Genomic DNA, 13,065 nt, shown 5'->3' with positions numbered 1-13,065 from the left:
CTGGCCCAAAATGGACCTGGGGAACCTGTCTTGATGAAAGCCATCTGGCTGAGAGAAAGACGAGGAGTATTCCTATTTTCACGTTTGTCCTGATTTGGGGGCTACTGCTTTATACAGACATACCTCATCTGATCGCGCTTGGTGGCTATTACATTTTTTACAACTTGAAGGTTCATGACAACCCCACCTCAAGCGAGTCTATTGGCGCCATTTTTTCCGATAGCATTTGCTCACACTGTGTCTCTGCATTACATTTTGGTAATGCTCGAAATATTTCAAACTTCTTCATTATTCTTATTATATTTGTTTCGGCGGTCTGTGATCGCTATGTTTGACGTTACTGCTGTAATATTGTGGGGCAGGTACCATTGGCGTCACCCCTATAAGACGGCAAACTTAAGCCGTAAATGTCGTGTGTGTACCCCACTGACGGCCGTTCCCCTGTCTCTCTCCCCTCCTTGGGCCTCTCTCTTCCCTGAGACACAACAATATTGAAATTAGGCCAATTAATAACCCCACACGGGCCCCTGAGTGTCCGAGTGAAAGGAAGAGTCACGCGTCTCTCACTTGAAATCGAAAGCTGGAAATGATTCAGCCTAGCGAGGAAGTTGTAAAAGCCAAGACAGGCTCTTACGCCAGTTGGCCATTTGTGAACGCGAAACAAACGTTCTTGAAGGAAACGAAAAGTGCTACGTTAGTGAGGATGTGAACAAGAAAGCAGACAGCCTTGTTGCTGATGTGGAGAAAGCTGGAGTGGTCTGGACAGAAGATCAAACCAGCCACGGCATTCCCTTAAGCCAAAGCCTCATTCAGAGCATTCTCTTCAATTCACTTCAATTCTGTGAAGGCTGAGAGAGGAGGGGAAGATGCGGAATAGTTTGAAGCTGGCAGGGGTTGGCGCATGAGCTTTAAGGAAAGAAACCCTGACACACAAGTGCAAGGTGAAGCAGGACGTGCTGATGTAGAAGCTGCAGCACATTCTCCAGAAGGTCTAGCTAAGATCATTCATGAACGTGGATACACTTAACACATTTTCACTGTAGATGAAACAGCCTTCTCTTGGAAGGAGATGCCATCTAGGGCTTCCTGGGCTGGAGAGAGGTCAATGCCTGGCTTGAAAGCTTCAAAGGACAGGCTGACTCTCTTACTGGGGGCGAACGCAGCTGGCGACTTTAAGTCGAAGCCACTGCTCATTGACCATTCTGAAAATCCTGGGGCCCATGAGAATTCTCCTCCATCTACTCTGCCTGTGCTCCGTAGAGGGAACAAGGCAGGATGGCAGCATGTCTGTTTACGACATGGTTTACTGAATACTTTAGGCCCAGTGCTGAGACCTACCGCTCAGAAAAAAAAAAGATTCCTTTCAAAGTATTACTGCTTACTGACAATTCACCTGATCACCCAGGAGCTCTGATGGGATGTGTAATGAGATTCATGAGGTTTTCATGTCTGCCAACACAATATCCCTTCTGCAGCCCATGGATCAAGGAGTAATTCTGACTTTCGAGTAATATTATTTAAGAAATACATTTTGTAAGACTATAGTTGCCATAGATCGTGGATCCTCTGATGGATCTGGGAAAAATACATTGAAAACCTTTTGGAAGAGATTCATCATTCCAGATGCCATTAAGAACATTCGTGATTTCGGGTGTCTGGGTGGCTCAGTCGGTTAAGTGTCCGACTTCAACTCAGGTCATGATCTCATAGTCCATGGGTTTGAGCCCCGTGTCGGGCTCTGTGCTGACAGCTTGGAACCTGGAGCCTGCTTCTGATTCTGTGTCTCCCTCCCTCTCTCTCTCTGCCCCTCCCCCACTCGCATGCGCGCTCTCTCTCTCTCTCAAAAATAAATAAACATTAAAAAAAAAGACTTTTTTTAAATGCTAGTTCCTCGAGGGATGCTTGGGTGGCTCCATCGGTTGAGCGTCTGACTTCAGCTCAGGCCATGATCTCACAGTCTGTGAGTTCAAGCCCCATGTCAGGCTCTGTGCTGACAGTTCAGAGACTGGAGCCTGCTTCAGTTTCTGTGTCTCCCTCTCTCTCTGACCCTCCCCTGTTCATGCTCTGTCTCTCTCTGTCTCAAAAATAAATAAACATTAAAAAAATTTTTTTTAAGAACATTGGTGATTCAAGGGAAGAGTTCAAAATAGCAACATGAACAGGATTTTTGACTTCCAACCATCGTGGATGACTTTGAGGGGCTCAAGATTCCAGTGGAGGAAGTAATAGTGGATGTGGTGGAAACAGCAAGGAGTAGAGGCTGGAGACAGGACCCTGTTGCTGCAATGCCATGACCACACTGAAGGGATGAGGAGGTGCTTCTTAGGAATAAGCAAAGACAGCAGATTCTTGGGGCACCTGGGTGGCTCGGTCAGTTAAGCGTCTGACTCTTGATCTCGCGGTTTGTGGGATTGAGCCCCTGGTCGGGCTCTGTTCTTATAGTTCAGAGTCTGCTTGGGATTCTCTCTCCCCCTCTGCACGCTCTCTCTCAAAATAAATAAATAAACTCATAAAAAAAAAAAAGAAAGAAAGAAAGCAGTTTCTTGAGATGAAGTCTACTCTTGGTGAAGATGCTGTGAAGATGGTTGAAATGACAACAAAGGATTTAGAATATTCCATACTTAGCTGATAAAGCAGCGGCAGGGTTTGAGAAGACGGCCTCCAATTCTGAAAGAAGTCCTACTGTGGGTAAAATGCTAGCAAACAGCATCACGTGCTACAGAGAAATCGTTCATGAAAGGAAGGATCAATGAATGCAGAAAACTTCAGTGTTGTCTTAAGAAATTGCCCCAAAGGGGCACCTGGGTGGCTCAGTCAGTTAGGCATCCAACTTCGGCTCAGGTCATGATCTCGCGGTCCGTGAGTTCGAGCCCCGCATCGGGCTCTGTGCTGACGGCTCAGAGCCTGGAGCCTGTTTCGGATTCTGTGTCTCCCTCTCTCTCTGCCCCTCCCCCATTCATGCTGTCTCTCCCTGTCTCAAAAATAAATAAACGTTTAAAAAAAAAAAGAAATTGCCACAATCATCCCAACCTTCAGCAACCACCCCCGTGGACATGGAGGCGACACCCTCCGCCAGCAAAAAGATTATACCTTGTCGAAAGCTCAGATGATGGTTAGCATTTTTTAACAATAAAGTATTTTTAAAAAGTTTTTAAAAACATTTTTTTATTAAATTTTTTTAACGTTTTTATTTATTTTTGAGACAGAGAGAGACAGAGCATGAATGGGGGAGGGGCAGAGAGAGAAGGAGACACAGAATCGGAAGCAGGCTCCAGGCTCCGAGCCATCAGCCCAGAGCCCGACGCGGGGCTCGAACTCACGGACCGTGAGATCGTGACCTGAGCCGAAGTCGGACGCCTAACCGACTGAGCCACCCAGGCACCCCAATTTAAAAACATTTTAAATTTATTTTTGAGAGAGAGATAGAGAGCGAGTGGGGGAGGGGGAGAGAGAGACAGGAAGAGAGAATCTGAAGCAGATTTAGGCTCTGAGCTGTTTTTAGCCCAGAGCCCGAGGTGGGGCTTGAACTCACAAACTGTGAGATCATAACCTGAGCCGAGGTCAGATGCTTAACTGACTGGGCCACCCAGGAGCCCCAGCATAAAGTTTCTTTTTTTTTTTAATTAAGACATGTACATTGTTTTTTAAAGGCATAATGCTATTGCACACCTAATAGACTACAGTATAGTGTAAACATAATGTTTACGTGCACCGGGAAACCAAACAATTCCTCGGACTCACTTTATCGCACTGTTTGCTTTAGTGCCTGATCTGGAACCCAACCTGCAATGTCTCCAAGGTGTGGATTTCAGCTCCGTAGGGAGGGACTTGCAGTACCTCGTGGAAGCCACAGGGAGGCGAACCCAGCTCTCCCAGCACAGTCGCTCAATTTGGCTGACCGACAGGTGGCTTCCTGGAGTGAGGGTGATGGATGGAAAGAGCTGGAACTCCGGTCTCCTGGAGCCAGCCCCTGAGGGATTGAGGGAGAAGCCGAGGTGGTCAACATGGTTCTAGACTCTCAGGGTGTTCCTGGTCCAAGGCCGGCTGAGAACAGCCCTTTAAAGTGTCAGGGCGCCTGGGTGGCTCAGTTAAGCGTCCAACTCTTGATTTTAGCTCAGGTCATGATCTCACAGTTCGTGGGATTGAGCCAAACGTCGGGCTCTGTGTGGACAGTGTGGAACCTGCTTGGGATTCTCTGTGTCCCTCTCTCTCTCTCCTCCTCCCCTGCGCTCTCTCTCAAAATATATAAACTTAAAAAAAAAAAAAAAAGCATTTAAAGTGCCACTGGAAGGAGGCAAAGGCCCTCTAACGTAAAGGACTCTCTAAGGGGTGCGTGGGTGGCTCAGTAGGTTAAACGTATCTAATAAAAGGGCAGATCTTTCTCCTTCCTGGGTCTTTGCAGTAGCTCCTTTTTAAAATTTTTAAAAAATGTTTCTTAAAAAATTTTTTAATGTTTTATTTATTTTTGAGAAAGACACACACAGTGAGAGCAGGGGAGGGGCAGAGAGAGGGAGACAGAGAATCCGAAGCAGGCTCCAGGCTCTGCGCTGTCAGCATAGAGCCGGAAGCGGGGCTCAAACTCACGAACCGAACCGAGAGATCATGACCTGAGCCAAAGTTAGACGCTTAACCTACTGAGCCACCGAGGCACCCCAAATGTTTATTTATTTTTGAGAGAGAGACACACACACACACACACACACACACAGAGACAGAGACAGAGCACACGCGGGGGAGGAACGGAGAGAGAGGAGACACAGAATCTGAAGCAGGCTCCAGGCTCTGTGCTGTCAGCATAGAGCTGGACGCGGGGCTTAAACTCACGAACCGAACCGAGAGATCATGACCTGAGCCAAAGTCAGACGCTTAACCGACTGAGCCACCCAGGCGCCCCAAATGTTTATTTATTTTTGAGAGAGAGACAGAGAGAGAGACAGAGAGAGACAGAGCACATGCGGGGGAGGAACGGAGAGAGAGGAGACACAGAATCTGAAGCAGTCTCCAGGCTCCAAGGCATCAGCACAGAGCCTGAAGAGGGGCTCGAATTCACGAACCGTGACATCATGACCTGAGCCAAAGTCAGATGCTTAACCGACTGAGCCACCCAGGCGCCCCTGAAAGTAACTTCTTGACATAGCCCTTGACTTTCATTTTTTTCCCCTAAAATCCATTCTCCCATGACAACCAGGAAGGATCCAGGCTCAGAATCCTCCACAAGTTTTTTTCAGTAGCCCTAGAATGAAATCCCAACTCCTCACCATGGCTCGGGGTGATCTGGCTCTGGCCTCCCTCTCCCCTGTCAACCCGGACCGGCTGTGAGAAGCTGGCGGGGAATACCTGTCCCTGGAGCTCAAGATCTTCGGAAGACTGGAGCCTTAACTGCTTTCAGTCTACATTCAAACGCCCTCCCGTAGCCAGCTGAACCAAGGACACCTACCCCAAGCGCTATCACATCACCCCTGTAGTATTTTCCTCCCGGAACTTGTCACTCTCTGAAGTTATCTTGTTTCCTATTTTTTTTTTTATTAGATTATGATCCGTCCACAGATCATGATACGTTCCACAGGACAGGTATCTATCTATCTTATCCATCTTGAATTCCCAGCGCTGAGGCCCAAAGTGGCTGCTCAGTAAGTATTCGCCAACTACAGAATGGAAGGAGGGATCAGAATTAAGTGGGATCAATCCAGGAAGTCTTCCTGGGAGAAGCTTAATAAGCAAAGGGTACATAGGGACAAAAGGTGGGCGGCAAAGGAAGAAACCAGACCTGCTGGGCAACGTGGCTGCTTCGTTGGGTGTGATAGTAACATTGGTAGAGGCACAGGAGAGGAAGGGACGGGGATGTCCTGAATTCTGCCTCCCATTACCCCACACCCCGACCCCCTTTCTCTTCAAAGATTCTAGGCTTTTCACCGGGGTGTTCACCAAGGTCCCAAGGGCCCAGTGTGCATCCCTTCAAATCCCGTATTCCCTCTCGGAACCCAGGAGGCTGGCTCCCAGCCCCTAGGTGTGTCTGTAATGTAGCAATCAGGGCTGGGCCTCGCCTCCTACCCACACTCAAGTTCTGGCAGATTCGGGGTGGGGTGGGGGAAGGCCTGTGGGAAAATAGGGGTTTACTGGTATTCTCAGAGAAGGAGCTAGAAGCTCAGCTGGACTTGGAGATGGGTTGACACAGAGCCCATGTGACTGACTCTGCCTGACGCCATTAACCCTACATGATGCATCCAAAGCGACGCTGAAATCCGGCGACTCTCCTGCCGCCCGTTACCCAAACCGCCAGGACGGTGAGGATCCCCTGTCCCTCCCTTCTCCCACTTGCCCAACCGTCAGACACTGGGCACTCGCGGGGAACACAAACCCACTGAGGCAGATTCTAAAGCTAGCGCTTACAGCATAAATCACGTTAAGGTCAAAATTGTCCTTGAAGATCCAGCAGGAAGGTACCAGATGGAAGCAAAGCAGCCCAGCCAGCCAGGATTGTTTTGGCTGTGCACACTGTGCTCGGAGGCATGACACAAAAGTACCTGACTGTAAACACGGAACTGTAAAGCCACAACTAGAACTAACAGGTGGTCTGTAAATACACGCTCGGGGTGGCCTGGGGGGCTCAGTCGGTTGAGCGTCTGACTTTGGCTCGGGTCATGATCTCGTGGTTCATGAGTGTGAGCCCCACCTCAGGCTCTGTGCGGACGGCCTGTCAGTGCACAGCCCACTTAGGATCTTCTGTCCCCCTCTCTCCACCCCTCCCCCCACTTGTACTCTCCCCAGTATTAGTAAATATTAGAAAAAAAAAGGCACACTTGGTAAGGCAAAGTCTCCTACTACAAGAGGCACCTGGAGTCTGAGGGCAGTCGTAGGTTCATTTTGGGGCATATGCTTGTTGAGGGTCATTAATCTCTTTTTTAAATTTGATATATATATTTTAATGTTTATTTGTTTATGACAGAGAGAGAGAGAGAGAGAGCATTAACAGGGGAGGGGCAGAGAGAGGGAGACGAAGAATCCGAAGCAGGCTCCAGGCTCTGAGCTGTCAGCACAGAGCCCGAGCAGGGTTTGAACTCATGGACCACGAGATCATGACCTGAGCCGAAGTCAGACGCTTAACCGATTGAGCCACCGAGGCTCCCCAAGGGCCATTCATCTCTTAATTTTCTGTCTCCATTTTGTCAACGGTGTTGACAGGTTAACTCACTGAAATTAATGCACGTATGCTCGGAGCTGCTCTCTATGGCTGTGCCGGCTGCATGCCGCGAAAGGACACCTGGGGCACGGACGGGGGTTACGTGCAACCTGCCCCCCAACTTTCTAAACGGGTCTAACTCATGCCAGGTGCCACGTGGGCTGGCCGGGGCCCCCTGTAGGACACTGCTCCACAGTCCGGCAAAGGGGCAGTATGGGGCAGGCCCTGGAATCCTGGGGTTCTCATGCTGGCCTCGCCAGGCACCGGCCGTGTGACCGGGGCTAAGTTACTTAACCTCTACGTGCTGCGGTGCCCCTGCCTGTAGAATGTGGATAATTATAGTACCTGCCTCACAGAATCACCGTGCTGTTTCAACGAGCTCATTCATTTGGACCACTTACCACCACCGGGCCTGCCGCCCCACAAGACATCCGCACGTTGGCTAACATTATTAGCAGCATTAGCATGAGGTGGGGAGGAGAACATCGGCAAGCCAACTTGTTACAAAAGAAGTCTAGAGCCAAACGGGTGATGTGTTTGGATCCTCTGCTGCTTTGGATCTGCGGGGCCCAAGCGTTCCTCCATTAGCTGGGCCTAACCGGGGGTGGGTTACAAGGTATCAGTTCCCCTTTGTGTGCCCTTCATTCCCTCCGCCCCTGGAGTTCGTTCACCCTATGCTGACCCGTTGGTGGCTAATAAGCTCCTTCAGTCACTGTTAATTAATTAGTAAGAATTCATTACACATAAAAACCTGCATCCTCCAGAAAACCTTTTGGGAGGTGCTCCACCCACCCCAGTCACTTTCTCACTTGTCCCCTCCAGCAGCCACTGCCACCTGGTCACCCGTGCTCAGTGAGCGTTCCTCAAGCTCTGTCTCTTCAGGTGGCTCTGCAAAGGGGGATGTGCTATTATAAAAACAGAGGAGGGGCATCTGGGTGGCTCAGTCCGTTGGGCATCCGACTTTGGCTCAGGTTACGATCTCACGGTCTGTGAGTTCGAGCCCCGCGTCGGGCTCCGTGCTGATAGCTGGGAGCCTGGAGCCTGCTTCGGATTCTGTGTCTCCCTCTCTTGCTGCCCCCTCCCCCTCTCACACTCTGTCTCCCTCTCCCTCTCAAAAATAATCAAACATTAAAAGAAACAACAAACAGAGGAGGCTTCCTGAGGCTACAGAGGGGCCAAGATTGGGGTGTGGGGGGCAGCATGGGAACTGAACCGAAGCACCAGCTTCTGGGGTTCCTAAAGATCGTTTGTGAGTGCCATCTAGCCCCTCTACCCCAGGCCTGCCATCCATGCGCACTGCACCAGGTTAGGGTGAAGAGGCTTGCTCTTAAATAAGGTCTTGCTATGGTCAGGCTATGTCCCGACACCTCCCCATTACACCAGGAACTGGCTGGGCCACCTGAACCTCACAGTAGAGAAGGTGGCTTGATTAGGATATTTTGTCACTTATAGGCGATGCAGCTGCCGAGCTGGGGAGCGGGGCAGGGGGGTGGGGTGAGCCCACTGAAATGGAGAAGGCACTCAAAGTTCAGGATCTAGCTCTTATCTCCGAGTGGGTATCTTTAAGACCTGCTTTGTGTTTTTGTGTTGTTTTCTTTCCCCCTGTGTTCTCTATTCCTTGTTTTTTTAGCTCAAGACAGTCATGTCTCTGAAGACCCGAGAATTTGAGATGGGCAGCTGGATGACAGATAAAGGAGGAAAGCGTACTTGGTGGAAGGATGCCTGATCCCTAACATATCCAATCTAACAGGTGCTGGCTCCGCCCGCACTCTGTGGAAGGCACGGCGGAGGGCCGTCTAAGGGTGATTGAGATAGAGTTCTCAGAACTCACGACCTGAGAGAGAAACAGATGAATTGCTGTGGCAATGCCAAGAAGGGAAGGGTATGGGGAGGGTTGGGGAGGGCAGTGAGGGATGATGGGAAAAATCAGGGAAGCTTCACCCAAGATGGAGGTCAGGTTCTGAGAAGTAGAGACGACAGAAGGGCATTTTAGGATAAGCAAGAGCTTGGCAAGATGGTTGGAGGACAAAGAAGGGCAGATGTGGCAGGGAGTCCAGTCTGGCCAGAATGTGGGGTCATATGCAAAGTTGGAGAGGCAGGTTGAGGCCAGAGCACGAAAGGCCTTCGGTGCCATCTGAGGGGTTTATACAGAATTGGGTAGGGTGGGAAAAAGCCTGAAGTATAAGAGCAGAATGAAGGATGTAAGGGAAAGAGACAAAGGCAAAAGGAGAGGCTGCTTGGGTGACACTGCCAATCCCTTGGAGGGACAGGTTCAACCTGTCTCCATCCCAGCTCCCTTTGCATGAAGCACCCCATTGCCATCTCACCTTCCTAGTGCCTGGGGCAGAGTGTCAATTGAGAAATCCAAGATAAGTGGGGAACAGTCTACACCTCCCGCTCCCAGAGCCCCGGGGGCGGGCGACGGGATCTGGGGGTGAGTCAGTGGGGTGGGGACCCCATTTCTGCTCATATCCACCTTCCCGGGAATATAAAGGGCAAGCGGTGAGGCCCCGCCTCAGAGCACCCCAAACCTGACACCATGAAGGTCCCAGTCCTTCCTGCTGTGGTTCTTCTCTCGCTTGTGGTGCTCCACTCTGCTCAGGGTGCCTCCCTGGGTACTTCCGAGGTGAGCGCGGCGCCTGGATTCTCTTGTTCTTACCTATTACCTCCCTCAGTCCTCGATTTCTTTACCTGTACGCTCTACTGGACGCGTGGCTCTTATGTTGGACGCGATCTTTGCTTTGAATGCAAAGCAGGGGCTCTGAGGAAGGGAAGACAGGAGGAAGGGAGACAAAGTATCCCCAGGAAGACATGTATATGGATGTGCTTTATTTCTGGAAGGGGTGGGGAGAGGATGGGTGGAGGCTGGACAACTGAATCCTGGGAGGAGACAGGGGCTGATGTTGGTCATCTGGGCTCAGCCTCACCTGCGTTCTGTTGGTCTCCCAGGGAATGTCTTCCAGGAAACTGGAAGCTTCCTCCTGTCTCTGGAGCCCAGGCCATAGCAAGGATCCCTAGGCTGCAGTCTCCAGCCAGGAGGAACTGGAGGCCCCTCTCTCCCCATCTTCTCCCAAGGTTGGGGGAGAGTGTGCTGAATTTAAAAGTCTAAGATGGGGTCACGGGCACAACTGCTTGGGACCCAAGCAAGTGAAGTCGGTGAGCAGGCAGGCTGGCGGGGCCCCAGGGGAGGTGGAGGGAACCCACCCAGTGGAAAAAGGGACAGTCCATCTGGCTGTGGCTAAGCAGGAAACTGCACCTGGTGTGGCCAGAGTTTTAAAATTTTCAGGGGGAAACCGGGAATTTGATTTGGGTATTCTTACTAATTAAACATGTTTTATCCAAATTAAAAAACAAAAACAAAACGGGCCAACCTCCTGTAAGAGCTAAACATTTGGGTCTAGCCTGTAGGGTACCCGTTTGTGGCCTCTGTCACAGGAAGGAAGAAGTAACGGACAATGAAGCCGGACAACTAAAGCAGGGCAAGTGGCAAGATGGGATGCTCTGAGGTCTGGGGGAGTGTCTGCATGGGGAAGGGAAATGGTGACTCCGACTTTGGTGGCAATAAAGTCACCAAGCAAACCAACCTCCATCAGTTAGAGGCAGGCAGGACACCTGGGCGGCCTGGCTCCTACCTGTGTGCTAACCTCCCCCACCTGGCTCTACGGGCCGAGCAGAGGGGTCTCAAGACCAGCCCAAGTCAACTGCACGGCAACACTAGCTCGGTCTTCCTGGGAGGAGTCGTCTCTTCTCCACCCTTTGCACCTGCTGCCTGCCACGGGTGTAGGTCTGGGCTTTAGCTCCTCACCCACGCCACTCTCCAATCCCTTCTTGCCGCCTTGCTCATCTGTCCACCATCTGTCTTACTGGAACAGAACAGGTTATCCGAGCCCCACGGAGGAGAACGGGCTGTCGGCTCGGGGACCCGCCTGTGGAGGAGGGCAGGGCTGGCAGAGAGGGTTTGGGGACGAGGACTTGCCCTTACGTGATCAGTAGGCTTTTTCCCCTTCACTTTCCAGGAAGAAACCACCATCGGTGATTATGCGGCAGGCCCTGAGGTAAACATCCTGCTTCCCCCCTCCCCGCCCCCAGCGTGAGTCTGTGCCCTCCTCCTCACGCTCCTTAGCCACCCTCACAATGCCCCGTCTCTCTGCCTAGAACTTTAATGCTCAGTTCTTGAACATCGACAAGTTGCGTGCTGTAAGTACCATTCTCCAGTGCTGCCCCCCAATACCCACAGCATAAAGATCAATGCCTTGGTAGAGGGCTTGTAAAGCCACTGTGGACCCCTCACCTTTCTTAGGGGGCCAGGGGCTGAGCTCTGTCCTCCCCTGAAACTGATCCTCTTCTGGTCTCTCTGTCTCCACAGGCTTTTAAGCCCGATGAATTCCTGAACTGGCATGCCCTCTTTGAGGTAAGAGCGTGGGCACCCCTTCCTCTCCTTGACCGTTCACAGGCTTTCTAGGGTGAGGTCGACACGTTCTAGTAATAATAGCCCTTTTGGGTCTTTCCTGAGTTCCAGGAGGGAGTAATTGCCCTGCTTGAATGTTGCCCGTTGGGAGAAAGTTTCTTCGGGAGGCTGACATGGCCACGCTTCTTTTCCGCACGAGGCGGGGGGGAGCAGGGCCATAAAGACAGTTCCAGAGAAGGCAGAACTTAATCAGCCAAGAGTTTCTTTGAACCCACATACCATCTACGAGGAAACTGAGGTCCTAAGTTGGGGGCCTTGCCCACACTTAGAAGGCAAAGTCCGCGACAGAGTGGGCTTTAGAGGCTGTGTCGTGAGACTCTGCTCACACTTGCTATGTGCCCCCCGCCCCCACCAGATACCTGGTCTCTGAGCCTCAGCTTCCTTACCTGTGATGAGGGTGTGACAGCGCCTCCTTCAAAAGGTAGCTGTGCAGCCCAAATGAACGCATGCCTACAGAGCAGTCAGTATAAGGCAGACGCGGAACAAGGGCTCAGGGAATAGCAGCTCTTCCTAGAATTACAGAACGAGAACACCATGGCCACTACAGACAGCTCGTTCACTGAGCGTTTACGGATCCACGTTCCCCTGACCTGTAACACATCAGTCTCGTTCTTTCTTTTCTCTTAGTCTATCAAAAGGAAACTTCCTTTCCTCAACTGGGATGCCTTTCCAAAGGTAAGAGGTGGTGGGCTGTAGGAGGATAGAAGTCAGTGGTGAGGGAAGCAGCAGATGATCTGGGAGGAAGGGCGGACAGGTAACGAGATAAACATTTCTGTCACTAAAGCTGAGGGAAATCTCAGCTACTGTCTTTAGAGAATAAGACCTGAGATCAGGGTGGAGATTCCCTTCCATCGCTGCCCCCCCGCCCTGCCCCGTCCTGGGCTTCAGGGGGACTCCAGCTCCCCGCACCCGAGGGTCCCCACTCTGAACATACCCTCTCCCCCTCCAGCTGAAGGGTTTGAGGAGTGCAACTCCCGACGCCCAGTGACTGTTCCCCTCAAGACCCAGCACTGCTGACACCCACTGGAGGAGGGGCTAAGTGTGGGATCTGATCACCATCTTGTAATCACTCTCTCCAGGCTCAGCGACACCAATAAAATGTTTTCCAACCTGACAGCTCCTGTATGTGCATCTGTCCTTATCCCACTGGGCTCTAGGAGGGAATCAGGGTGAAGTAGACTCCAAGACTGGGAGGCAGAAGTCTTGAATTCTGAGAGGGTAGTGGGCAGTGATGAAGGAGGAGGTGGGAAGGGCTTATCAGGATGGCAAGAGACACCGTGTGTCCTAGCTCCTCAGGACTGGCTGACATACTTGAGGAGCATGAGGCTGCCAGTCGCTTGCTAAGATCCCCAGAATCTTAGCAAGGAATCAAATCTGCTTCCGGAACCACTGGTGCCCTCCCCCAACTGCCTTCTGA

At 51.2% G+C, this 13,065-nt stretch overlaps 1 protein-coding gene across 1 annotated transcript; it reads left to right on the top strand.

Moving 5' to 3' along the window:
* Nucleotides 1-9,656: 9,656 nt before the first annotated feature.
* On the top strand, nucleotides 9,657-12,762 carry KRTDAP (keratinocyte differentiation associated protein). The gene is made up of 6 exons (XM_015072021.3): nucleotides 9,657-9,806; nucleotides 11,197-11,235; nucleotides 11,336-11,377; nucleotides 11,547-11,591; nucleotides 12,276-12,323; nucleotides 12,598-12,762. Exons 1-6 carry the CDS (start codon nucleotides 9,720-9,722, stop codon nucleotides 12,634-12,636), a joined length of 300 nt encoding a protein of 99 aa, XP_014927507.1. The 5' UTR covers nucleotides 9,657-9,719; the 3' UTR covers nucleotides 12,637-12,762.
* Nucleotides 12,763-13,065: the final 303 nt, after the last annotated feature.

The sequence above is a fragment of the Acinonyx jubatus genome, chromosome E2 (assembly GCF_027475565.1).
Source record: "Acinonyx jubatus isolate Ajub_Pintada_27869175 chromosome E2, VMU_Ajub_asm_v1.0, whole genome shotgun sequence".
In the NCBI taxonomy this organism is placed as follows: Eukaryota; Metazoa; Chordata; class Mammalia; order Carnivora; family Felidae; genus Acinonyx; species Acinonyx jubatus.
This window is presented reverse-complemented; position numbering and strand designations above follow the sequence as displayed.